General features: G+C 51.7%; 8 protein-coding genes across 8 annotated transcripts; 2 read left to right on the forward strand and 6 right to left on the reverse strand.

Moving 5' to 3' along the window:
* Positions 1 to 1273: 1273 nt before the first annotated feature.
* Positions 1274 to 5939, reverse strand: Z518_02386 (uncharacterized protein; the record flags this gene model as incomplete). Its single annotated transcript, XM_013419414.1, has 5 exons — positions 1274 to 2853; positions 2902 to 5283; positions 5335 to 5599; positions 5647 to 5700; positions 5751 to 5939. The coding sequence occupies 5 exons, from the start codon at positions 5937 to 5939 to the stop codon at positions 1274 to 1276; spliced, it is 4470 nt and encodes a 1489-aa protein (XP_013274868.1).
* Positions 5940 to 6987: 1048 nt separating this feature from the next.
* Positions 6988 to 8340, reverse strand: Z518_02387 (uncharacterized protein; the record flags this gene model as incomplete). Its single annotated transcript, XM_013419415.1, has 1 exon — positions 6988 to 8340. One exon carries the CDS (start codon positions 8338 to 8340, stop codon positions 6988 to 6990), a length of 1353 nt encoding a protein of 450 aa, XP_013274869.1.
* A 673-nt stretch (positions 8341 to 9013) lies between these two features.
* Z518_02388 (uncharacterized protein) lies at positions 9014 to 10516 on the forward strand (the record flags this gene model as incomplete). Its single annotated transcript, XM_013419416.1, has 1 exon — positions 9014 to 10516. The coding sequence occupies one exon, from the start codon at positions 9014 to 9016 to the stop codon at positions 10514 to 10516; it is 1503 nt and encodes a 500-aa protein (XP_013274870.1).
* A 604-nt stretch (positions 10517 to 11120) lies between these two features.
* Positions 11121 to 12586, reverse strand: Z518_02389 (uncharacterized protein; the record flags this gene model as incomplete). Its single annotated transcript, XM_013419417.1, has 2 exons — positions 11121 to 12237; positions 12291 to 12586. The coding sequence occupies 2 exons, from the start codon at positions 12584 to 12586 to the stop codon at positions 11121 to 11123; spliced, it is 1413 nt and encodes a 470-aa protein (XP_013274871.1).
* Positions 12587 to 13235: 649 nt separating this feature from the next.
* Positions 13236 to 15162, forward strand: Z518_02390 (uncharacterized protein; the record flags this gene model as incomplete). The annotated part of the gene is made up of 3 exons (XM_013419418.1): positions 13236 to 13300; positions 13352 to 14892; positions 15014 to 15162. 3 exons carry the CDS (start codon positions 13236 to 13238, stop codon positions 15160 to 15162), a joined length of 1755 nt encoding a protein of 584 aa, XP_013274872.1.
* An 838-nt stretch (positions 15163 to 16000) lies between these two features.
* On the reverse strand, positions 16001 to 18839 carry Z518_02391 (uncharacterized protein; the record flags this gene model as incomplete). Its single annotated transcript, XM_013419419.1, has 2 exons — positions 16001 to 18208; positions 18261 to 18839. The coding sequence occupies 2 exons, from the start codon at positions 18837 to 18839 to the stop codon at positions 16001 to 16003; spliced, it is 2787 nt and encodes a 928-aa protein (XP_013274873.1).
* Positions 18840 to 20041: 1202 nt separating this feature from the next.
* Positions 20042 to 21897, reverse strand: Z518_02392 (uncharacterized protein; the record flags this gene model as incomplete). The annotated part of the gene is made up of 2 exons (XM_013419420.1): positions 20042 to 20238; positions 20397 to 21897. 2 exons carry the CDS (start codon positions 21895 to 21897, stop codon positions 20042 to 20044), a joined length of 1698 nt encoding a protein of 565 aa, XP_013274874.1.
* Positions 21898 to 23937: 2040 nt separating this feature from the next.
* Z518_02393 (uncharacterized protein) lies at positions 23938 to 25479 on the reverse strand (the record flags this gene model as incomplete). The annotated part of the gene is made up of 1 exon (XM_013419421.1): positions 23938 to 25479. The coding sequence occupies one exon, from the start codon at positions 25477 to 25479 to the stop codon at positions 23938 to 23940; it is 1542 nt and encodes a 513-aa protein (XP_013274875.1).
* Between the last annotated feature and the right edge of the window lie 402 nt (positions 25480 to 25881).

Raw genomic sequence — 25881 nt, forward strand, 5'->3', positions numbered from 1 at the left:
CAAGATGTCATGCACAACCACGGCTGCGGCATGAAAAAGGACATGGAACAAGGGGCGGTCAGTACTCACCAGAGATTAATGGGATACTATAGTGGTACTTCCGTTGCGGTAGCAAATAATGTCTGCGTCAATGTCGGCGTCGGGTGTAACGAGTTTGGTCTGCCAATTTGAAGTTCGATTGAATTTGATCCCAGTTTATATCTCCGGATGCTCCCAGCCATCCACACAAACGTTTGCCAATTTTTCTGCCACCGCCCAAACTGCGCACAGCGGCTCTCGTCCCTGCTCGCCGCCTCTTCCCCCCAACCCGTCAACGGTTCCCAAAAGCGCCTCTGCACGTCTTTTCCCGTCCAGGGACATCGATTTTCATCGCTCTAAGCTCATCACAGTTAGAAGGACCGCCAGATTCACACTATTGTTGCATCCGCCGTTTAACTTGGCTTGTCCCCCCCACACCATTCACATCCGAGTCTGCGCCTTCTATGTCCCTTCAAACTTTCTTCCGCACCTGGGGTTTCCGATTCAAAAAATTTCAAGATGGAAAATATCTTATTCTGGGCCTGGGAAAAATGAGCCACCGGGTGGCCCTCATTCGAGGTCGTGTTCATTCCCACCCTATTTATGCCTCAAGAATTGACAGACGGACGGATTCGTGCTTTTCTCTCGATAGCCCAATTAAAAAAAAAAAAAAAAAAAACCCTCAAACATTAACGTCACAATGCCCACCAGTCCAGCCAATCAACCAATCCTCCTCTATCCTGCACATTCCGACAGCCTTACTTCCTCCCGACTTGACTCTCTACTCCGTTCACACAAGCACGTTTACAATGAACCTTGGCTCACTGGCGGAATATTGTCCTCTACTTTCCTTTCCCCCGTAGATCGCCCTGAACTCCTATCACTTATCAGTCCGCTCCTCAGCTAGACGAACACCCACTGGTTGGGTCTTCCGAGCCTCACCGCCCCCGTCTCAGTACCAGGGTGTTGGATAGCTCTATCACACGCAATTGGAAAGTCGAACTCACTCCGTCGAAACGATCCCATTTGAGTGCTCTATCGATCCGTGTTTTGATTTGTTTTGACCGTCCACTTCACACCCTGTCTCTGTGCAAGCCACAAATTAAAACCTAAAATTTGTATCACTGCATTAAGTACATGTAAAAACCAACCCCGGGGGGAAAAGGGTGGCCGTGCGATGTAGCAAGAACGCTTCTCGCGCCGCCATATTCCCCCTCCAATCAATGCCCACACTGAACGAAAGAAGGCCCTCCTTTCACTGTCCCTCGTTTTTGCCGCTCACATCTCTCCGCCCAAAGAAGCTGCGTCGTCCATCCCGCTTCGAGTCCGGGCTATCCCGCCCGCTGCTGCCAGGCTTGAGGCTGTCTGAGAAAGGCCCAGCATTGGCTGTGAAGCTGCTTCGAATTGTCACAGTGCCCGGTCCAGCCTTGACGACTTGCTCGGAACCACCGCCCTGATCCGACACAAAGAACACTCCTTCTCCCAAATCTTCCGAACGGAAAGTACCTTTATCTTCAACCAACACCCCGAACTGGGTGTCGGCCGAACATGGAACCTTGAAATTCTCGTGAGTGGTATCAAATTCCACCGTACCGGACGAAGACTTGACTGCTTTGGTCTTGAATAAGTCCTTTGGCTTGGATCCCATCATCTTGACATGCACTCGAACATCTGCCCCAGGCGGGTACCCTCTAGCCGACACAATGATGAAGTAGGCTGTTCCCGTCTCTCCACCCTTGGTCGTAGTCATGGTGGAATGGTTGCTCTTGGTGCGGGTATGGAGCAATGTCGGTGTGACGGGAGGAGCCGATCCGTCCACCACAGGAGAGGCCTTTGATGGAGTGGTCGTGGGAGTCACAACCGCATCCTCGGTCGATACGCTTCCGTTGATGTTGGATGGCGCTTCGTCCTTGCTTCCTCGCCCCATCAAGCCGCGTTTGATGAACGAGGCTCCTTTCACTACGCCTCCCCCCACCTTACCAACTCCTTTCACAGGTGCACCGATCACCTTACCAGCGGGGGCGAATGTGCCGGAGAATGTGGAAGTTCCTTGTCGCGCACGGGTGATATAATCGGGCTTGAACAACATTCTCAGTCGAAGAACGCCCGATTTCCCGTCCAAGGCGAACGTCAATTCCTGGGGTTGGAAAGGTTCCAGCACCTGCAGATTCAGATCTGCAGAGCCCAGCATGTCGGCTTTGTCTCCAAAATCCCAGTCATATACATCCACCTTGAAATCGGCTCCCGTTCGAGAAGAAATTGGCACTTCGAAAAACTCGTTCCACGCCGGATGGAGTGTCTTCTTCTGGGTCTTGGTCTTGTACACCTCCTTTCCATTGAGTCGGAATTTGCAGTACGGATCACTGTAGCCATTGCGATCAGCAGAGGGAAGATCTGCGGCGTCCAAAACATCGACTCGGAGAGTCCCCATGTTGTTAATACTCTCGCTGGGGTCGAGCTGCATCTGGACCGGCAAGTATTTCAAATTGACCACCACCTTGTTGACAGCACCGCTGTTGCTCCTCAAAGTCAGTTCCGTAGGCTTATATAGGCATTGCTGCAGGGTAACAAGCGTGGGACCCGTCAACTTCGCAATGACATCTTCTTCGTCTGATTTACCGGCCTTGTCGGTTTTCTCCGTCAATCGCAACGTGATTCGAGACATATCGATTTCCCGAACCATCGCGTCACCTGTTTCACCAAAATGATGTTCGCGTTGTCGAACTTTCGATGAGACGTATGCAGGGAAAGCGTGGTCATCCATCAGAACTTCCAGCTGGACATCGGTCTGAGCAAAATGACCCTCGACGATATTAAACACGAGGAGACCAGATTCTGCCGAGGTCAGTTGATGAGAACCACTTCATTTCAGTTTCGACTTACCATATTTGCTAAGATCTTCCGCATTAATCCTGACCTTAGGTGCCTGTTTCTTCACAGAGGTCACAGAACCGTTGATGGACGGAGTACCATTTGGCAAAGACCCAAGCCGGCCAGCTGCTTCCAAGCTCTTTCGGTCTTCGACGCTTGGTCTCGTCTGTTCGACTGAGGATTTGACATCAACGGAAGATTTCTTGCTGTGTGCAGGTGTGGCCGGCGCAGATCCGGCGGCATCAACGTCGGCCTGGGCCTTGCGTTCTTCTTCTTCCTCTTCGGGATCAATGACATTCAAAGTCGGATAGAATGACACCGTATAGCTGACCGTGCCCTTCGTCCCACCGACGCCGCCTATCCGGAGGCCCTCCGAGAACTCCTTTTTCGTATCATGGACTTCATATCCGCCTTCATCGCTTTCTTTGATGAAATCTGAGGCAGCGATTTGGACCAATCCCAAAGAGCGATCTTTCCCGAGCTTCTCTTCATCCATGACCTCTAGAATCAGGCGCTCGGTGGGCGTGTGCATGGGGACATAGATAACCTCGTCCCACTCAGGATTGAGTTGGTTCTGGAAGGTGACTGTGCGGCCTTTGGGTATGCCTGAGAGCAATACCCTGGCGTACGGATCAGATTTGCCCACGGTTTCGAAGTTTCGTAGATCCTTGGCACTTTTGACATGTATCCGCATGACACCAATGGGGGTAACATAGCCGCCAGATCCGGTAACACCTTTCAGTTCAACTGGTTTCCAGTCCAACATCAACTTGGCCTTCCCGGTCTTGGTTCCATGCAAGCTGTACCACTCCTGGCCTTTGTCCACCAATTTCATCATATCATCCAATTTGATCTGGTAACTGCCCAAGACCGGGTCGGTGGAAAGATCACGATTATCCTTGATAACCAGACCAATTCTAGCCTTCTTACGGTCGGTAATGAGGACGGACTTGGTATTGTCAGAAAAGACCGGGTTGTTGGTGCGTTTGAGTTTATTGGTGACATGAATCTCTTTGCCATTGAGAAGTAGAACGGCATAAGGATCCAAAGCCCCAACCATGCTCTTACTACCGTCCAGATCTTTGGCTTGTTCGATCGTGATCCTGGCTATACCCGTGTTAGATTCCGGTGGTGGAAGAATCTCTCCGCTTTCCAGCTTTTCAGACTCCAGGACAGGAAAGAAGCGAATATCGGTCGAGATAACTCCACGTGGTTTCCCACTGGCAAGGACATCCAGGGATAAGTTCTCATGCTCGGCAGACCCTTCGAGCTGATCCAGGGCGAATGTGGCCGTGCCTAGATGCTTATCCTTGCGAACATCATTGTAGTCGTAGACTTGCAGAGTTAGAGCATCCGTGTAATTCGTGATGATGATATACAAAGTCTCGTTCCAACGTGGGTTGTGGTCTTCATGAATGGTCTTGGTCCGTGCAAGCTCTTTGGCGCTGTTCAATGAGACGACCACATAAGGATCTGGGGTGCCAGAGAATTTGTCAGGATTCTTCAAGCCGTGAGCGTTGTGGATCGTGACGGCAACAACGCCAATCGCCAAATCGATCGGATTGCCCGACAACATCTTGGCCACTTCGATGGGGAAAACATTTGGATCGTACATGATGGGGGCAAGATTTCCGTGGATCTGTTCTTTAATAAAGGATTCCAGTCCCGGAATGAAATTGATGTCGAAGCCAAAGGTCTCTCCACCAAGAGGTTTGCAGACATAGTCAATTGTGGGCCGGCCGAGGAACGATATGTCGACTCTGTCGATGTGCGGATACGGAATCTGCAATTTCATCTTGACACGCATCAAGCCGGAGAATTCGAAATCTTCCACGATGACCTTCATTGCCTTGCTGACCACACCTTTACCGACTCGGATTTCAAGCACAACCTTGGGGTTGATCTTGGTCTTGAGCTGGCGCGCCGTCATATCCATTGTGTCGGTGGGCGTAAAACTGAATTTCCAGTCCATCATCACAATGTCGTCTTCCGACTTTGGGTAAGTCTTGACATGGTCGACGCGGGGAGGTTTGGTGCCCAAAATAAAAGTCTCCAATCTCATGCTATCGAGGAACGCCGGAGTCGAGGTACTCAGAACTTGGTCGACCGATTGAACGATTGCTTTGGCAAGCTGTGGGGCATAGATGGGCCAGAATTTGACCAAAAAACTGTTCATCCATTCAAGACTTTCGGTGTCGGTTTCCAAGCGGGCTTTCGCCAGTTCACGAGTGATGTCGTCTCGAAAATTCCGCCTCACTCGTCGGATGGAGGTTCTGTAGTAGGTCCCACAGGTAGCCATGATGATGAGAACCCAGCCTAGGCCGCCGCCGAACAAAGCAACCAGCCATGATGATAGACACGCAAATATGATGACCGCAGTATTGTGATACCAATCTAGAATTTTCAGCGACGGGCCCATTTATGCTAGGAGATGGAAATACGCACCCCCGAAAAACTTCTCATCCAACCTTCCCTCCAAAAGTGTTTGATGGTCGAGGAGGTCTCCAGCCTCTTTATCCTCTTCCGTCTCACCACTGCCGAACCGAGGGGCCCATCCGACTTTGGACCATTGTTCTGCATCTTCTTCATCTTCTTCTTCAGGAGGTTTCCCATTTGCTGCTCCAATCTGAGCGGTGGGCACGTTGGCGGCCTCGGCTGCGGCAATGGATTGAGGCGGAGGAAGATCGTACTGGTCGGGTTTTTCGTCGTCCTGCGCGCGTCAATTGGAGTTTGTGGAGTGGGAGAACGATTACTCACAAGGTCGGTAACAACGCCAATGCCCTTGGGTGGACGTTTGGTATCGTTCATCCGCTAGCTGCAGGTCAATATTGGCTCCCGTAGCAGACACGGGTTCATCTTACCGTCCTGGCTTGCGCGGCCTTCTCATCAGGTGAGGCATTTGGATCGAAATGCAGCGCCGCCGAACCGGCTTTCTTGCTCTCGTCTAATATGACTCGGTTTGCATCTTCGCCCGTGGCAGAGTTGTCGGGATCCTGAGCCGCTTCGATGGCGCCCTCTGACTTGAGTTCGTTCTTCAATTTCGAGCTCATGGTGGTGCGCCAGTAACTATTAACCGACCCTGGTCTTGCTTGCGCTAGTTCGCGGTAGTCATGGAGAAAGAAGGGAGGGCCAAAGAAGAGGAACGGGGGAGAAAAGACACAAATCCCAATCTCCCGTGCAACCTTTTGTTTCTTGCGATTTCCGTACAAAGGAAAAGTGAGAAAGTAGAAATGGAAGCTTGGATCGAGAAAGGCAGACCGTGCAAGCGTCTTCGAACTTGACAGGCGGCTGGTAATATGGTTGATGGTTGCGGAGAGCTTCCCAGTTAGACTGGAACCTTGAGTTGGGGCAAGCGGTTAGTTAGTCGACTTAGGCGGCACCAAGCAAGCTGGACAAAGCGAGATGGCGTCGACAGCGACAAGCCTTCATTCGTCACGGCGACGATCGATCCTCGCTTCACGACGGCAGAGATAATGTACGACTTCTTGCTTGCTCAATTGGCCACTTTCAGGCCTAACATGCCTACCAGTGCCACCCCTCTTGTCTAGCTCGGTACGCGACTCGTTGATTCCACGTGAAATGTTTGTCCCTCTTCGCTTGACGGCGGATTCTTCAGCAGGACCAGGGTGACCGGAGATCACCTTCACCTGGTTAGAACCAAGCCGCCCTGCCTTGGATTTCTCCCGGCGATCACTTTATATGCTTCACCATTGTCGGCGATTGCGCAGCCCTGCGGTCGAGTGAGACTCTCAGACCTCAGCTGCCGATCTCCTGTTAACTCGACTTTTGTGCACCCAAGCGACCCGAATCCATTCACGCCCCTCCCCGAGCCACTGTACCCTAACTCTGTTGGCGAGAGGAGTCTCGCAAAGCCTGTGTGACCAATAAGGGGGGACATGCCTCAGCTGGATGTTCCAGATATCGTCCAACTGGCGAGCCCTGTGGCTTGGACGCCACCTGTCATCCCTATGATCGCATGCATAGCTTGATGGTGGCATAGTGGCGAATTACAGAGTATTGGGAACCAGATGAGCGGCAAGAGCAGGCCTACTCCGGAGAATAACATCTCAAGTACTCATACACGATACCAGCCATCACTCACTTCCTTCCGGACTTCTTCTTCAACCGAACCTTTTCAATGATCTCTGGCTTCTCCCTGCATGTCGGACAATACCAATCTTCATCCTCGTCGGGCACTTTCTTCATGTTCAGGCAGCCAGTATGGAACCACTGGTAAGGACAGTCATCGTTCTCACAAGCCACCATTTCACCGTAACTGCGTTGATTGCAGAAACAGTATCGCTTGTCATCCTCGCCTTCTTCATCTTCCGCATCCTCGTCTTCACCCATCTCTACGTCAGGCTCATCGACAGGGTGCTTCTTGTTGCTTCGCCTTCCTCTAGATTGCGAAGCATCTGTTTCCGACGCATCTGCAGATGACAAAACCGAGTCTGCATCTTCCGAGGCTGCCGTGCCTCCACGCCCTCCACGCACAGAGGGGGATTGCCCTTTCTTGCGTCCAGCCGATAGCCTTCCCTTGTTGGTCCCTTTTTGCTTGAGCTTATTGACTTGCTGATGTGAGATTACTTTCTTCGAAAGGCCTGACTTTTTCGAAGGGGCTGCAGCTTGTTGAGAACCTGTGGTTCGAGGGATACTGCCAGCCCTGCTGGCTGAGGTACCGGTGGGAGTGCCGGCTTTTGGTGTGCCGGGACCAAGGGAAGACTGCCTGAGATTCGAGGGTTGAGTCGGTAGGCTTGTTCCTGCCAAGGGATTGCCCAATTTACGTCTTTTGTTGTCTGCACCGAGGGAATGTTCGCGCTCTCGTTGCCGTTGTTGTTGCACCGCCGAAGCGGGTGTCGCAGGAGCGGAATTTCGTTGCACCGGCGCATTAGCTGTCGCTATTTGCGGGAGCGGCCTGGTTTGTGCCTGCTGCATGGTGGCAACCATGTGCGCATTAATTCTATGCGTATTTGCGTTCAGAGCACTGATGGACGCGTTCTGAAGTGGTAGATTGGCGGGCAAGTCAACGAACGTTTTCTGCACTTCGGCCTTGCGGTTGAAGACGCTGGGTAATGGGGGCCCATCGAGAAGCTGGCCGTCATTTTGCAGCTCCTTAATCTTCAAGTCCAGTTTCTTGACCTGTCGCTCTAAGAGATTGCATGCCTTTTCGCTCAAAGCCGTCTTTTGGTCCTGGAGTTCTACACATAGCTCGTAGTTCTTCTTCACTAACTCAGCGTACTCGTTCTCCTTTGGATGAGGGGTAAGAACGCCGTTCACTTTGAGATGCTTTTGAATAGTTGTGTCTTTCTGGTTGATAACAGAGAGGTACTTTTGCAGGTCTTTGTCTTTGGCCTGAATCTCTTCCATCATATGGTTGATCTCGGCGGGCAAATTAGCAGCATCATGAATGAACTGCTCCAGTACCGAAGCACAATCCTCATTTGATGCCATTTTGGGTCCTCGTGAATGATGAGGGGGTTAGACTGGAGTTGAACTAGGCTTCGACCGCCACAGCCTTGCTTCAACAGTTTTTTCTCTCAACGAAGTCAAGACGATCTGGATCGGTTGGCATCCGAAAAGAGAGATTTATGGGTCTACGATGACTATACGACTAAGATGACCCAGAGAAGATGCCGATTTAGATGAGGGAGGGGAAAAAAAAACACGTCGTTGTCATCGAAGAGTGCAAGAAAGGAGGGAGCGAAAACGATGGCGGAAGTCGATTCGAGGCAAAACTATGAGATGCTAGGCCTATTTAGGGCTAGTTGCCGGGTGGCGCAAATATGACCCATCAGCCACATCAAAATTCATCGGCCCAGCCACTTGTCGCTGTCTCGACAAAGCCCTTTGTCAAACTTCATCCCTCCCTTCCGTCATTCGACATCAGACTACCTTCGCAGTAACCCGTTATCCGATATGATGAACGTCGCTCTCTCGGTTACACTCAATTGCGCTTGAGCTCCCCTTTGACCTTATCACTGAGGACGCCTTCTGACACCGGTAATCGGCGTGACGAGGCTCATACACATTCTTCAAGGCACATCATGAATCTACGGTGGAACTGTACTTCTTCCATTCACCACTCGCGACATCAATCCTCCTACCCGCTCCTACAATAGCAAAAATGGCCAACGGTTCAATTGTAGAAGAATACTCGGCCAACCAGGACCCTGGGTCGTCTTCAACATTCACACTTTCATCCAAGATCCAACGAGAAATCGAATCAAACGGTATCGCCCGGCCCAAAGGCTATACCGTATCATGGCACTACAATCCAGACGTGGAAAACCACCACTTTGGACAAACCCACCCCATGAAACCCTGGCGATTGACGCTGACCAAATCCCTCGTCCTCTCCTACGGCATGCACACCGCCATGGACACATATATTTCACGTCCGGCGACCAAAGATGAAATCGCCGAGTTCCACAAGGACGAATATGTCGAGTTCCTCAGCGTGGCCACTCCGCAGAATATTTACGAGATGTACCCGGAGCTGGCGACAGGGCCTCAAGGCTACTCGTCCGCGATCTTCGGAGTCGGCGACGACTGTCCGATTTTCGACGGTCTATTCGCATTCTGCGCTACATATGCAGGTGCCTCCATCGACGCGGCGCGCAAACTCTGCAACAAACAAACGGACATCGCCATCAACTGGAGTGGCGGACTGCATCACGCCAAAAAAGCCGAGGCTTCCGGCTTCTGCTACGTGAACGATATCGTCCTCGCGATCCTGCAACTCCTGCGCTACCACCCACGTGTCCTCTATATTGATATCGACGTCCACCACGGCGACGGGGTGGAGCAGGCATTCTGGTCCACGGACCGAGTCATGTGCGTGTCCTTCCACAAATACGACAAAGAAGTTTTCTTCCCCGGCACGGGTCCCCTGGAGTCCACTGGACCTATCCACCCAGATAATCCAGGAAAGAATTATACAATCAACGTACCCTTGAACGACGGTATCGACGACGAAGGGTACGCATACCTCTTCCAAAGCGTCGTCGAACCCACCATTAAAACATACCGCCCTTCAGCCATCGTCCTCCAATGCGGCGCCGACAGTCTCGGTCACGATCGCCTCGGATGCTTCAACCTGAACATCCGCGGACACGGTAGTTGCGTGACTTTCGTGAAAAGCTTTCAAATCCCTCTGCTGGTAGTGGGTGGGGGAGGGTACACGCCGCGTAACGTCGCGCGGGCCTGGGCACACGAGACATCCATTTGCATCGGAGCGGACAAGACACTCAACCCGACTTTGCCAGAACACATGCCGCACCGCGAAGCATTCCGGCGCGAAGGTCTGACTCTCTTCCCGAACCTTGGTGGGTGGCGGAAAGAGAACATGAACTCCAAAGCGGACATCGAGCGCATCATCCGCCACGTGCGCGAACAGCTGAGTTACATCAAAAGCGCGCCGTCTGTGCAGATGCGCTACATCCCGCCGGACATCCAAGGGTGGCGTGAGGAGGTGGAGGAGGAGCTGAAAGCGAAGCGCGCGGAGAAGGAGGAAATCAAAGAGGAGCGAGATGGCGCCGGCGGCCTGTTGGCTAAGGCCAGCAGGAGGAGGGAATTGGAGCGCAATGGGCTCGGTGGAAGCGCTAGACTGGGTGATTTTTTGAGCTAATTTCTTGTTGTTCGATCTGAAGGTTTCTCCTTGGTTGCGTGTCAACTCTGACGGTATGGTTAAAGGGTGGTGAGGGAAAGGATCGGCTCTATCCTGTGTGGAGCCGGAAAAGGTGCGAAAAATTTCGACCTAGTGATAGAACCCAAACATGCATGACAAAAGAGAGGAACATATATACATAGCAAGCGCCGTCAACGGTGTGCAACTGTGCTAGCACTTCTTTGTCTCCCTCATTCATTTATCTGAATCTTCTCTCTCTCTCTCTCTGTGTGTGTGTGTGTGCGTAGTCGCCGGTGGGGGTATCTTCAACGTCATATCAATTTATCTCGGTAGCTCAAAAATTCCGTATCAGCCCCCCAAACCTGATTTGTTCAGAAGAGGCGAATCAGGCTCAATAAGACCAGGATTTGGTTGAGATTTGAACCTTGATCTTCATCTGAAGCTTGAATGCTAGTTTCAACGCCGTCGCCCATGCATGTCGATCGAAAAGTGTTCCATAACTCAACTTCATGAAACAAGACGTAAAAATGTAGTAGCGAATCCTCCCAAAAATTCCTAACCAAGAGCGACCTTTCGTCGGACAAGTATGTCGTAACCAACTTGCCTACGATGGTTCCCATTCGACTTCAACCGGAGGTTCAGAATCTCCGTTGGACGTGACAGCCTTGCCTTTACCTTTCTCCCGTTCTTTCTCCCGATCTTTATGTATGCCCTTCCCTTCCTTCCTCGAGCTGTATGGTCCAATACCGGCTTCTTTGTCGGCTTCGACAAGGTTGACGTACCACGGCTCGAAGTACCGACAGGTGACCACATTGACCGGGCCGCCATCACCACAGATATCAAACGCAGGACACCGCATGCAAGGCACCTCGCTGGATCCACCCTCGGCAATGTCTTCCAACTCTTGCTGCCGATATGCGGCCTTGCGAGTACTATCGTGACTGCTGACCTTGCGTTTCTCCAGTTGGTGAAGCTCAAACAATTCTGTTGGATTTTTGAAGCAACGATACATGGTGATGGTGTTGGCAGCAGGATCATCAGGAAATTCGTCGTCATTCGGAGGTCGGTACATCTTGAATAATCGATCATCGTAGACCATGACATCGAGCAGTTGGAGAATCGCATTTTGAGGCAAGATTGTCTGCGTCACTTTGATGTCCAAAATATGGCGAGTGATGTCCCTCAGTGTGGGATATGACCTGTGACCGGCAGGAAAAGGTTGATAGGTTCTCTGAGGAATGGGCTTCGGGCCTTTTCCCTTTCGCTGTGCTTCGTTGGATTTTGCGGCTTTGGCTCTTTGTTCTCCTCGATCCTCAAATCCCGCAGCAGGCGCCTTGCGCTTTCGACCTGGAGACTGCGGTTCATCTTCGAGCTCACCCTGCTCGACTTGTCGCCAACTGTTAGTAGACACAAAATGTTCAATGACTTGAGAGATGGTGTCCACCAAGCCCACATCAAGGTGGCCATCGGAGAACCATGCCCCACCAGTCGCTTCCTCGGAGGGCTCCAGTCCCGCAAGGATGAACATCTTCCGATTAGGGTGATTAACGTGTTTCATAGGCTTGATGAGACCTTTGGCTTCGAGATTCTTGTAAACTCGGTCGAGCACTCTGCTGTGCAGTTGAGAACGGAATTTGATAACTTTGGTCCATATTCCCGAGTTTCCAGCCGCGTCGATGAGAAACAGGACCATCCTCTCATCCCTGGTGAGATTCGTATAGCTGTAGACATCAAAGTCAGGACTGAAATTGATTTTCAAAGCAGTGTGGGATACTTTTTGGCTTTTTCTTGATCCACCAGTTCCCAGCCAATGGTGCCTCCACTTCGATCGTGAAGTCTGAAGAGCGAATTGTTGACGAGATGTTCAACAGATGAGAGGAGAATCTGAAGGTCACGATTGGGAATGATGCCAGCGGACAAGAGTTCTTCTTGGGAGAAAACATGGCCGATTTCACGATTTTTTTGACACCAAGCATAGAGAGCTTCGGCAGTACGATGTCGGCCCCCTTTCATGGAGGGCCCCGGAGTTGGGGAGTTTGCGATCGAGGAAGGATTTTGGGGCGGCGCCATTTTGATGTGTGGTTCACGAGTGGTGTGCTATCGATGAGGATAGATGTAGCAGATCATGTTGGTCCAGCAAAAGTTTGCTGAATAAACGAAGAAGAGGAGGAGGAGGATGGATGTCACCGCAGCATGCTGGTAGAGAACGTCAGTGAATTCAATGTGCAGGTGAGAGATCTGGAAATTTTACGGGAGAATTTTTAGTTGGATGAGGATAGTGGGGTTGGGTACAGCCTGGTAAGGCACAGAGGACGAGCATTCAGAACAGGCAAAACCGGTACGAATTCCAAGGGACAATTTGGGCTGCAGTGAAGTGTCTACGCAGCTCATGATAGACTTCGTATGCATGAATGAATGAATCAGTATAGCTTCCCAGTACTTTGCACCGGGCTTCTCTACCGCACTTTGACCTCAGCAAGTGACCTTGATGGTGGTCTGTGCGCCGAATTTTCTAGACATTTTGAGTTGCTCTTCTGTTGCCCGCAGTTGGAACCCGCTACAGGGCAGTACATATGCAGCCTTTCGTGTACAACCAGCTCACTAAACATTTTCCATCACTCCACCTCCGTTTATACTCTCAAAGTTCCAGCTTGAATTTAATCCTATTTTCTCACTGCTAGCGCTTCAAGTCTCCCTCACAGCCTCGTAGTGATCCACCATGGCCGACGATCTCAAGGCTGAGGGCAACAAGGCTTTCGCGGCCAAAGACTTCAAAACGGCCATGTGAGTCCACCATGCACCCCGTCTCGGAAGTTCATCTGACCGAGAGGACAGCGATAAATTTTCCCAGGCAATCGAACTCGATCCCACAAACCATGTTCTCTACTCCAATCGTTCCGGCGCGTATGCTTCGCTTAAGGAATACCAAAATGCTCTTGAAGATGCAGAGAAGACTACCGAAATCAAACCCGACTGGGCCAAAGGCTGGGGTCGTAAAGGTGCTGCTCAGCATGGTCTAGGAGATCTCGTTGGTGCAAAGGATTCTTTTGAAGCGGCTTTGAAGCTTGAACCATCAAACGCTCAAGCTAAATCTGGCCTGGAAGCGGTCAATAAAGCCATCGAAGCCGAAGCACGAGGGGATGGTGCCGGATTGGGAGGGCTGGGGAACATGTTCAATGACCCTCAACTCATCCAAAAATTGGCCAACAATCCCAAAACAGCCCGCTACCTAGCAGACCCACAGTTCATGTCGAAACTGCAGCAGATGGCCAAGAATCCTCAAAATATGGGAGAGGCTCTGAGTGACCCCAGACTCCTGGAGGTGATGGGTGTGCTGTTGGGCGTCGATATGCAAATGGGAATGCCACCGGAAGGAGCTCCGTCGGGAGCAGGCAGGGCAACGGAAGCAGAAGAAGATGTTCCAATGCCCGATGCTCGTCCGCAATCCAACCCTCCACCTCCCGAAAAGAAAGAGCCCGAACCCGAACCCGAACCCGAACCTGAACCGGAAGATGAAGAGGCCATTGCTGCAAAGAAGGCCAAAGAAGAAGCCGATGATGAGAAGAAACTGGGCACCGAGTTCTACAAGAAGCGACAATTCGACGAGGCGATCGCACACTACGGCAAAGCTTGGGAACTCCACAAAGACATTACATACTTGACGAATCTCGGAGCCGCCAAATTTGAACAGGGCGACTATCGAGGTTGCATAGAGGCGTGCGAGAAAGCGGTAGAAGAAGGCCGCCAGATGCTCGCCGACTTCAAGATCATCGCCAAGGCATTCGGACGAATTGGTTCGGCGTATGAGAAACTGGGCGACCTTCCCAAAGCCATCAACAACTACCAGAAATCTCTGACTGAACACCGCACCCCCGACATCCTGGCGAAATTCAAAGCGGCGGAGAAAGCCCAGATCAAAGCTGAGAAAGACGCTTACATCGACCCCGAAAAGGCAGAGGAGGCTCGTCTTCTCGGAGCCGAGAAATTCAAGAACGCAGATTGGCCTGGTGCCGTTGAGGCGTATACTGAGCTCACGAAACGTGCGCCAGACGACCCCCGAGGCTACAGCAATCGTGCCGCGGCACTGATTAAACTCCTCGCATTCCCTACCGCCATCCAAGACTGTGACGAAGCGATCAAGCGAGATCCCAAGTTCATCAAAGCATACCTCCGCAAAGCCCAAGCGCTGTTTGGCATGAAAGAGTACAACAAGTGCCTGGATGTTTGTACTGAGGCGATGGAGCATGACGAAGGAGGCAAAAATACCCGTGAAATTGAACAACAACAGCAGAAGGCTCTTGAAGCGATGTATGCGGCTCGGGCAGGCGAGACAGAAGAGGAGACAAGCGCCAGAATCCAGAAGGATCCAGAAATAAGTAAGTGACTTTGTTCCCTTCATCCTACTGGGCAGCCTTGGGGCCTCCTTGGGCCTTGCCAAGAAAGCGGGGGAGGAAGACGAGTTATTCGAAACTTCTTACTAACGTCTACGCCCTATAGTGCAAATCCTTTCCGACCCCGTCCTACAGTCGATCCTACAACAAGCAAAGAGCGACCCCGCCGCACTGAACGAACACATGAAGAACCCTGGAATCCGAAGCAAGATCCAAAAACTCATCGCCGCTGGCGTCATTCGCGTAGGACGATAATTCAATAATGCTAGCTGATGATTGTAACGCGACGCCCTTCAATTGATTGGGGTCAAACGCCAAATTCAGGGCTTCCTGTATTTGAACGACAGAGACCGCATGGCAATGATAACAATCTGTCATGACGAAAAAACCATCACTTCGAAGATAGCCAATTGCGAAAACTGAAGGAGTTGCCGGTTCGTCACAGAAGAAACAGCCAGAAGAAATCGCACTGCACAGATGCAATCGTTGGCAATTATCTACCTACCTCCATACATCAGAGGCGTCAAGCAAGGTGGAGTCACGTTGATGAAGCATTTAGCGAGGTTTGTCCTTTCTATCGAAATTCCAGTTCCACAAAACATGCTCCTATCACGTAGAGACTCTAGTATCTCCAGGGTTTCGAACAAGTCATGCGTATCAGCGCATAAACCAGACGGAGAGGGAGCATTTTCTGTCCCAAAAATTCACTATATTTGCGTACCGGGTCATTTTCTTGCACTAAGGAGTCTGGTACATGTTTTTGTTTCTCGTCCTATAATTTAATTATTTGCATTCCTTCTGTCCCCGAGCCGCATTCGTCAATCCAAGTGATCTCACATTCTGGAGCCGTTTCATGGTAGGACCCTCAACTACCTAGATCCGGTGCAGACAGTAACTGGTTGAGTAATCGTTCATTTCTCCACGTGTCCCAAAAAACTCAACAGCCAGGTTTCGATCGAGGTCATATAGCACCTCTTCATGACAAGACTTTAGACGATGCTGGCTGATAGGTTGGACTTTTGATCCGGATGTCGCCGTGTGAGAGTCACCGCTTTGTCAATAAGGGGTTATTTCCCCCCCCCCCCTAGCCAGCCTAGTCATCGCTCATCATGCTTATCTTCTTCTTTAACGGAGGCAACCCCTTGACACCGGCTGCAGGTGCAACTAGTCCTGCTTCATCGGCCTCCCGTCTAGCCTGCACGACCAATAGACCGGTATGTAGCTGCTTCTCGCGTACAGCCTTGACCACGCTGGTAGCTAGCGGGCCCAGGGTACGTGAGTCGTCGCGGCTCGAACTCCCACCGCCCAGGATCATGGAATTGGAGAGTGAATGGTCGGGAGTAGCGGCCGTACTGCGACCGAGGATCACGACAGTCTCAGCGGCACTGGGCTCCGCGATCGCTGTGGTCACGGCTTCAAGTCCTGAGATGTCGACGTCAACGACCGTCACACGTTCAGTCAAAATCTCGGGTATCGACACACGGAGGGTTTCGAACTCGAAGTCGGCGGCCATCTTGGGTGTGTGGACACCGGTCTCCTTATGCGACTCTTCGACCTCGTCGACGCGAGCGCTGAGAATCCTGAGGTCCACACATTCGTTCTTGGCAAGTTGCAGGGCAAAGCGCACGGCAAACAAGTCGTCCTCGCCGCCCTGGAAGAGCGCAAACAGCCGGTATCGGCCACTGTCCGAGAGTTTGAAGTGGATCGTGGAGTTCATCTGTTCGGCCAGGCTGATGCCCGTGAGTGTGCGGCTAAGCTGGCGCGTTGGGCGTTCTTGAATGGGTGATTCTGCGCTGCAGGCACTGGGACCGCACAACAAGCTCTTGTCGACGACCACGCCCACGTGGCATGTTTCGCGTGCCTTCTCGAACATCTCGCCGGCCAGTGCTGCAAATGCCCTATTTGCAAGCGGATCCCCAGGCTTGGCGTCAAACAAGCTAGGGTACTCGGACATGGTCCCTGTCTCGGACCATGGGATCAGGACTAGATCAGACCTCAGGTCGCGGGCACGCGACATCAGTGTACCAGAGAAGGAGTGTTCAGGGACGACGGCGATCTGCCCGCCAACCGCGATGTCGCGGGATTGGCCGAACGTGCCAAACGCTTGGATGATGGGATCTCGGCTGGCGAACTCTTCGATTTCGGACACGCGCATGACACTCGACTCTCGCTCCGTGAGCTCCATGAGGCGCAGTCCGTGGACTTGCAGAGGAGGACGTAACGTGAGGACCGAGGTCATGGCTTGAGCCTGTTTCATCACGCCTTGGTCTTGTTGAGGGGAGCCGGCGGGAGCATCAGATTTTGCGTGGTGGTCCTCCTCACGTTTGTGAGCGAAGAGAGACACCATGGTGAAGAGGCTGGGGAGGCCGTCGAGGCGAAGGTACACGAGGATGCGTTTGACCACATCTGCCTTGCGGAGAACGTTGGCCTCGCTGGCCTCGTCGGTTTCATCGTCGTGCTGAAGAGGGTTGCCGTCCCAGTCGATTTTACCTTGCTTCCAGAGTTCGAGTTTCCGTTGGTACCACGGCGGGTATAACCATGTGGTTAAAGGCGTCGTGGTGAAAGTGGTGACAAGCGCCATGACGACGAAGATCGTGAATGTGCGCTGGCTGAGGATCTTGGCCTGTAGTCCAATGTTGAGGACAATCAATTCGACCAGACCCTTGCATGACATGAGGCAGCCGATGGTGAAAGACTCCCGCCAGACAAGTCCATTCAAGCGCGAGGCCAATGTTCCGCCCGCAATCTTGCCGAAGAAAGCGATGGCACAAACTCCTACCACGTACCCCCAGGTTACCCCGTTATCAAGAAGACCCAGGTTCGTACTGAGTCCTGAGAGGGCGAAGTAGAGAGGCAGGAACAAGACACCAACAAGGTCTTCTAGCTTTTCGGTAAGTTTGATGGCGAATCCTCCTTCGTGAGGGGCCATGAGACCAATTATAAAGGCGCCAAAAATGGGGTGGATTCCAATAATGCCGGTGAAGAAAGAAGAGGCCAGGACGAGGAGGACGGTCAGAGCCACCACCGTCTGAGTGGGACCGTTCGCAAGACTTCCTGTTCTTCTGAGGAGATACATGAAACAGGGTCGGATGAGGAAGACGACGAACAAACAGTATCCGAGGGCGACGAAGAGGATCCACAAGGCCGTGAGCCCGGCTCCGGAATTGACCAGAGCCACACAAAGGGCGAGCAAGATCCATCCCACCACGTCGTTGCCCACTCCGGCAGAGAGCACGATGACGCCGACCGGGGTGCTGAGGAGCTTCAAGGAGGTCAATATACGGCAAAGGACGGGAAACGCCTGGTTATGGTCAGAAATGCTGGGAGCAGTTCAACCGCTCGCAATAACACACCGTGATTGCCATGGCCACCCCAATAAACAGCATATAAACTCCAAAGCTGATAGGTGACAACCCAGGGTCATCCCGAAACTCATAGTACAGACCCCAAGCAATGCCACAGCCGAGACCGAAAGGAATGACCATCCCCAGCGCGCCGACGCTCAAGGCTATCCGCCAGTTACTGGCCAGGAAACGCAAATCGACCTCTAGACCGACCAGGAACAAAAACAGAACCAATCCGAGGTTTGCAGCCAGTGTGAAGGCGGGCATCGATGCGGTGGGGAAGACGGAGTCCGTGAAGCCCGGAATTCTACCCATTATTGACGGGCCTAGGATAATGCCCGTAATGACTTCCGCTATGACGCGGGGTTGGCGGAGGTAGGCAAGCGGGAAATGGATGATGCGAGTGAAGATAATGACAATACTGGCCTGGATAATGAAGAGAATGATTGGGTTTTTAGGATCGTAAGTGGAAGGATTGACGCCCTCAAAGACACCGCCCTGGGGAGTTGCTCGGTTGGTACTGGAGCTGGCGGCTGTGCTGGCATTGACGGTGGTGGTGACAAAGTCTGTCACGGTAGCGGTCGCCATCTTGGACAGTGATGAAGAGATTGATGGCGAGATGAGTGTGGAGGAGCAGAAAGATATCAGGCTGGTTGAGCCTTATTTGGGGGGCGGGGGGTTTGTTCTGGGGATGGTTAGAGGCGGGCAGCGTGAAAGCGTTCCGCCTGACTGACGTCGGCTGAATGGTCACGTTTCAAGATCAGGCCATCTAAGGATGGATCATGCGGTGAACTCGACTGTCGCCATGTTGAAACTTCGACTTTGTCTGCAGCGGTATACAATAGATCCACCCCTCTAGCTTCCTCAATAACAACTTCTGATTCTATGCGACCCCGGTCAGGGAAGGAATTGGCGGAGTATTGACACCAGCATTAATGAATGATGCCTTGCCGGAGAAGGTCATATTGCCTAGCATGGTTCGGTCAGGTATTGGGAGTCGAGCGAGACTTGTTGACAGTTCAACCAATGAGTTTGCTAGAATCACTTCTTGTTTCCATGTAGTTTGTTCGGCAATCCAAGATGGGACCGTGGCATTAAGCGAGGCTCCTATCCGGCTTGCTGAGGAATGAATTGACAACGGCAGTGACTTCAGTATCACTCAAAGCATGCTGCGGTGTCTGTTGAGGAAGCCTCGCTGGCTCCGTTCAATGCTGTCGTACTCGATGAGAAGACGGGAGGGTAAAGGAGAGCTGCTTGGGGTCATGGTCACTGTGTGGTTATCAAATTGTTGCGAGGCATCATCCCGAAATACGAATGTCCGGTCCAAAATGACCTCCTAATGGAACTCCAATCTTTGCCTCGTTTTGACTGAACCAAGTTGATGAAAGTTCGTCGATGAACAATGGCAGTGGTCGATACTAATGAGGCGGTATATTCTTCGCTCATCCTTCGACGTTCTCCGCGCTCGCTGTCCACTTCTTCATGTGCAGATTGTACACGTATCAAGTGCCAAAAATTTTGTGTAATAATATTTAGCGGGATTTCTATTGGTATCTGTCTTCGCTGCGATGTTCCTTTTCGTGTTTGCAAGTGTAACAGCACGTCAAGGTCACCTCATGCCAGGGGATATATGTGTATTGCAGATGCGCACCACTTCTTCCTGGTCCGTCTGCATCGTCATTGAGACAGCGGCATACGCTACCTACCCCACCCATTCATAGGTGGCAGGACGTAGATGTCGATGATGTGCGGCTCATAAATCGTATCAAAACAAAGGGCGCATAATAATTTTACTCGTGCTTCTCAGTGATGTCGTTTTGATTTATGTGCCAGTGGGCTCGCCGAGGACGGTAAAGCTGACGGGCGTAGAGTACCTTGTCCAGAGGATAGAGGTGTCTGCGTGCAATACGCACAGACGTAAGCCTCTGGCCTACGCCGATTGTCCATGCCCACGCAAGATCTGTGCAACCACTTTGAGCATGAATCACTGCATGATATCAGATTAGCAGATGAAATAATATGAAGAGCGACAGTGGAGAGAATAGAATATCACAGGCGCTGAGATGCCCCAAAAATAAAACCCAAAAAATACTAACCATTGAACCATTGGCACGGAACTGTCGACGACAGAGGAGCCACACACACATCTCGTGCTCGTGTTGCTAGCAAGGCTCTCTCTATCGGTGCTCGGTGTCGCCAGGTCTGGGTCTGTGATTGTAGTCGGCGAGGCATTGTACACTGCATATTGACTTTGCTGTAGGGGCGGAGAAGAATGCCATTGTGCCGGGTTTGAATGGTCGCCTGGCGTTGAGGTGGACCGTGATCGGTCCTGGATGATGGCTCTTAGTGCATATTGAGCATTTCCGGCAGGTTCGTCTTCCATCAATGTGTCGTCTTCGATGGTGGAGCCCAAGATTGGTCGCTTTCGCCGTGCGTGGTGGCCGTCGGAGCCTCTGGTGTTGGTGAGGCTGGACGCCGAGCTCTGGTACGAGGATTGCTTGTTCGAGTTGACTGATGCCATCGTAGAATGAGAGCTGGTCTTCGAATGGCTGTAAGGTCTGTTCATACGGGCATGGCTTTGACGAGAAAGATCCTCATCATTCAAAAAGGCAAAGGAAATTTTTTGACTTCGAAGAATGTGAAAGTCTGTGTCGTCAAAGGATTCAGCGTCGCTCCCAGACGCGCCACCCAAATCCATATCATAATCGTTCTCGGCCATGATCGTTTTCGCTACGCCGTTCTCGTCAATGGCCAAGGAGAGTGAACCGCGTTTAGGATTTGCATTCCGACTGCTGGTCAGAGTTCGTGATACGGGATCGGCATTTGATTTGAGAGGGGAAGAACGTCCTGGTCGATTTGGCCTCTGAGGCTCAACGGGAGCTGGAGAATTGCGTCCTCCAACAGGACCATGTGTTTGGAGTTTGGGGCCTCGGTCACCTCGCACGCCCGTGTGTGTGAGACTCCTTTTGAGACCTGGCCTACTATCCTTTTTCGGAGAGACAGGTCGCCTCAAAGCCTCCATCACCGACCGTGTAATGGATGGCTGCTTCGTGTCTCCCCCCCGTAGGCGTTTCATTTCTTGCTCTCGCCGAGATTCCTCCATCTGATGTGCATATGCCGGCCGCTCGAGAACAGGATTGTGCTGGGACCGGCTTGTGCGTCGATCGGAGGGACCAAATCTGCGAGCAGGCGAGCTGAGAAACATACTCGGGTTCTCGACTTGTGGGAGAGGCATTCGAGGCGAGGTTGTAAAAGGTGCAGGAAAAGCAGCGCCGTCAATGTGAGAGAAACTTGACGAACGGGGCATTGCGGGCAAATCGTAAGGCCGGTCATCTAGGATAGCCCCTTGTGGGGTAAAACTTGGTCCTACCGTCGAAGATGCGAATGGGTTACTCAGGGCAGACGGATTGAATTGGAAAGGGTCTTGATATTGTTGAGACAGAGACGGCTCATGAAAATTGAGGTTTGAAGAGTCCCAGAGCAGCCCTTGATTGGGATATACCTGGGCCGTAGTTGGACCAGAGAACTGATGTGCGTACAAATCGGGGGAGAGCTGTAAGGTTGGGAAGAGACTCGAGGATGGTTGCATCGCTCTGCTTGGTGTTTCAGGGGGTCCCATAATGGGCCGTTGGTTCGACGAAGACATCGTGAGCTCTGTTGGCGTGGAATCTCCTTTGAATCCCTAGGTCTTGAAAGAAAGGCCAGCAAACCTCAAATTCAGACACTCAACGGATTGCTGCTGCTGGATCCGATGGGTAATACTCTCCCACTGCCACGGCCAAATTCGTTCGGGGTGTGTCTTGGGATCACTTTGAAGCCAATCGATGCTTGGAAGAATTGGATCAGGTTTAAGGGGCGTTATCTCTTTCGAGCATCGAACATCACAAAGAGCTTTTCGCACGTAAATGCTTCGAGCTCTTCTACCTCCTAATTGTATATATTCTTCCTCTTATGTTTGGTCAATAAACACTGCTGCAAAACCGGCACATGGATAGGAAATTCGTCTCGTCGTCGATATTGGATTGGGACGGGTCGTATACAAGGACCCGTCTGCCCTAGGAGTCTCTGGACATTTACAATCAGCATAGTTAATTTGTAGACGGAGCAACAATGAATGACCTTGGGTTTGGACTTTCTTGCGCTATGACCAGGATCCACTCCAAGGTTGATGTGACAGCATCCAGATTCCCCAAGTCAACGCTCCTACCACTTCTTAGTTGTTCAAAGACGACCTTGTCAAATTATAAGGTTGACTTCGACTCAGCCGTTCGGTTTCACATGTGACTCTTGCAATAAGACCCTTGGAAACCGAGTGGTGTCGAGGGAGGTTCGTTCTTTGGATGTGGAATGCCGTCAACGAAGAGCCAATGCTTCATTTGACCCGGAAAGGGAAAATGGACAAGCTGGACCTTTTCAGACGTCTAGTTTTCTCCCCATGATACATCTAGAGTCATTTCTAAGGCCCAGGACGTCAGGATCATGATTGGTCAGGCAGAATCAAGCACGAAGTCTGTAAAGAGCAGAACAAGTTAAGCGGTAGCATGGGTAGCCCGAGTTTCTGACAGGTACCAGGACCAGGCAAGGAGAGTTTGGTGGGCTCGACCGTCGACACAAGAACGAATGGACAGAAAGGGCGAACGGGTGACATTGTGGAGGTGGTTTTTACGAGGGGAAAAAAAAAAAGGTTCAAAGCCCTACCTACGGTGGCCTTGAATTGGCTGATGATGGTTAGCTTTTTCGGCAGTGGAAACACTTGCTACTGACTGGCACACGAGGTTCCAACCTGGCCGTCCTATCATTCAGCCGTGCAATTACGATAAGTTTCAGGAGGACAGTGAGAAGAGGCAATTCCCTACTAATAAAGAAGACCTTCTGCTTCAGATAGAACCCTCGCTACTTGGTGTGCACTCATTTCTTCTTCCTGGTCCTGGTCCTGGTCCTGGTCCTACTTCAAAGTTCTGATCTTCTTTCTCTCCCCGAGCTTGGCTGGCTTGGTGCCTGTCAATGCCGATGCCTGCTCCTGGGGATAGTGAGCACATCCTGAAGGCTCTAATCCACTTTTCGCTGCCCTAAACTTTCTTGAGCACATCTCTTCAAATTCTCCCCAACCTTTTTGTCTGTTTCCATCTGTGGGTTCATTCCAATTTCCACGCTGTGGGGGTTTCCGCTGCCGATCTCGAGGGCTATCGATACCATGGAGTCCCCTTACCGATGATGCTAATGTTCGGGGTGTCATCCATCAGAACATGACAGCATTACCCGCCAAAGACGTCCTTGATCCATGTACCAAGTCCCCTCCGCCGTGGACCGGCTCCTCGAGACTCAATTACTCGGAAGGTCTTCTGGACTCTCGACCACGATTCCAAACCGAAGGCGTGGATCTTGCCTTATATCCAATGGCAATTCGCCATTGGTTCGCCCAGTGGCTGTGTTCGAAAAGCGGGAGGATTATTGAGAAAGAGTTCGAACATCATCACTTCGCTAGGACTCCGCCACTGACATCTCCCCTGGCATGTGTCCTTGAACCCACCTCGTCATCTCCATAATATTATCTCTCCACACTTTTCATCATTCATCCTATCAGGTTTCTGCACCTTGACCGAGAGGCGGTTCTTCCCCATCGCGAGGGTCTGCGGAACACTAGACCAAGGTGGGCGAAAGAGATCATGAGTTTCAAGAAATAAAACTATACACACCGAGCTTCATCTCCCTCACTATCCTCCCCTTCTTCAATGGGTTCCACAATAAGATTTGCTCCCCTTCCTATTCTATCACCTATGGGACCTCCCTTTCCCAGGTCAAATATCGCCCGCGGCATGGGTGAAACTAGACGGAATCCGTATTCATGTTCGTAGTTCGTTGGTTCCTCGACGTCGGCGGTATCCAACGCCGAGCCTTCTCTGGACTTGACCACTTCATAGCACTCGACAAACGCATAGAGTTCGTCGAGGTCTGCCTCGGAACGGAATCTGCGGATAACTCTCTCACCGGAGGGCATACGAATACTGATTCGGATCGCGTCTTTCACCTCAGGACCCGGTTCACTCGGGAGTGACTGGGCCCGCCACTGCTTCCACTGTGCTACGATCTCTTTCCTCTTCTCGAGAGCCCGAGCTTGTTCTTGAGCTTCCCTCGCGGCTCGGGCAGCGGCCTCTTCTTCCTCTCGTCTTCGACGGGCCCGCTCGCGGTCCTGAGCTAAAGAGCGCTCGTATGCCGAATCCTGCTCCTGTCGCAGATTGCGAGAAGCCTGCTGCTCTGCTCGTTGGGCACGCGCAGCGCTCAACTGGGCCTGTTGCGCGGTCATGGCTGTGCCGAGCTTTGCAACGAGCTCGGATGCGGGCATCAGACCGACTGCACGCATAATCACCGTCATGGCAGAAGACCCAGACTCGTTGGTCTGGCATATCAAGGCTACAAAGGGAAACTTGGTGCATTGCAGGCTGCTAGACACCTGGTAGGCTTCTGAATCTCGAACGTTACCGCCCCAAAGTATCAATTCGTCTTTGTGGGAATCTAGGAAAGACTTCGTTTGACCCGACAGGAGTGTTTCGTGGACCCACGTGTTATTTTCGTCGTGACTTGGGGAGAGTAGAACCACGAGGAGGAATTTAAGATCTTTCTTCGCGTTGTCAAGAGTTAAGTTGAAGCCTGACTCTGAGAAGGGTATTGTATTCTCTCCATACTCTTCACTGAACTCTCGGGTGAACCTTCTTGCGTTTTCCCCTGGTGGCAGAGCTCTTCGTACAGGACGTGATTGTTGGTAAATTAGACGGTGAAAGAGGCGGATAAGAAACGAAGGGACCAGGAACCCGAATGGGGAGAGTATCGTCCTAGACACCCGGTATATCGAACTAATCATAGTGAAAAATATGGAAAATAAGAACGGAGGACGGTACTGGGTTTCGGTAGTGGCACTGGTATCAACTCTTTCCACGACATCTTCAGGGTGTCGACGCGGAGCAGGAGGTCGAGTCGATGCCAGGAAGGATTCATATTGGAGGTTGGCCGTCTGTCGAGCAGAAGTAACCGGAAGGGTAGAACGAGATTCTGCTACAGGATCTGTTGCTGATTCGCCATCGAAGAAACGAGCGATAGCGATCTGGACATTCCACTCGCATCTTTGTAGCAGGGGGATTGCGGCTATCGGATCTTGCGCAGTAACTGAAGTGTAAGTCTGCAACGCCTCCTGTTGCGAAGGGCTCAATTGAGAGATATCGGGAGTAGACATTTCCAACCAGGGCTGAGGAAGACTTGGTGGAAACTCAAGTGAAGCAACTTATTTTCTCGTTCGATTGCCTCCGCCTGTGGACAGCCTCATGGGAAAGATTGGTGGTTAAAAAAAAATAATAAAATGATGACTGGAAACTCTCACAAAATGTACATCTTTGGCAGTTCGAACCGCTCCGAGCAATGTCATAATGTGGGTAGAGGGTCAACAGGTGTTCAGTGCGGGCGCATAAGACGCGACACCCAAGGTATTTTTTTTCCCCCCTTCGTCACCAAGCTGGTTACGCACTGCCACAGGACCCGAAGTGCGGCGTCCGGCCTTGCCCTTCAACTTTGTCCCGCCCCAATCCCCAGGTCCTATCCATCACTTCACTTCGCCATCGACTTGACTTGACCTTTCAAC

Source organism: Rhinocladiella mackenziei, assembly GCF_000835555.1.
Source record: "Rhinocladiella mackenziei CBS 650.93 unplaced genomic scaffold supercont1.2, whole genome shotgun sequence".
NCBI lineage: Eukaryota > Fungi > Ascomycota > Eurotiomycetes > Chaetothyriales > Herpotrichiellaceae > Rhinocladiella > Rhinocladiella mackenziei.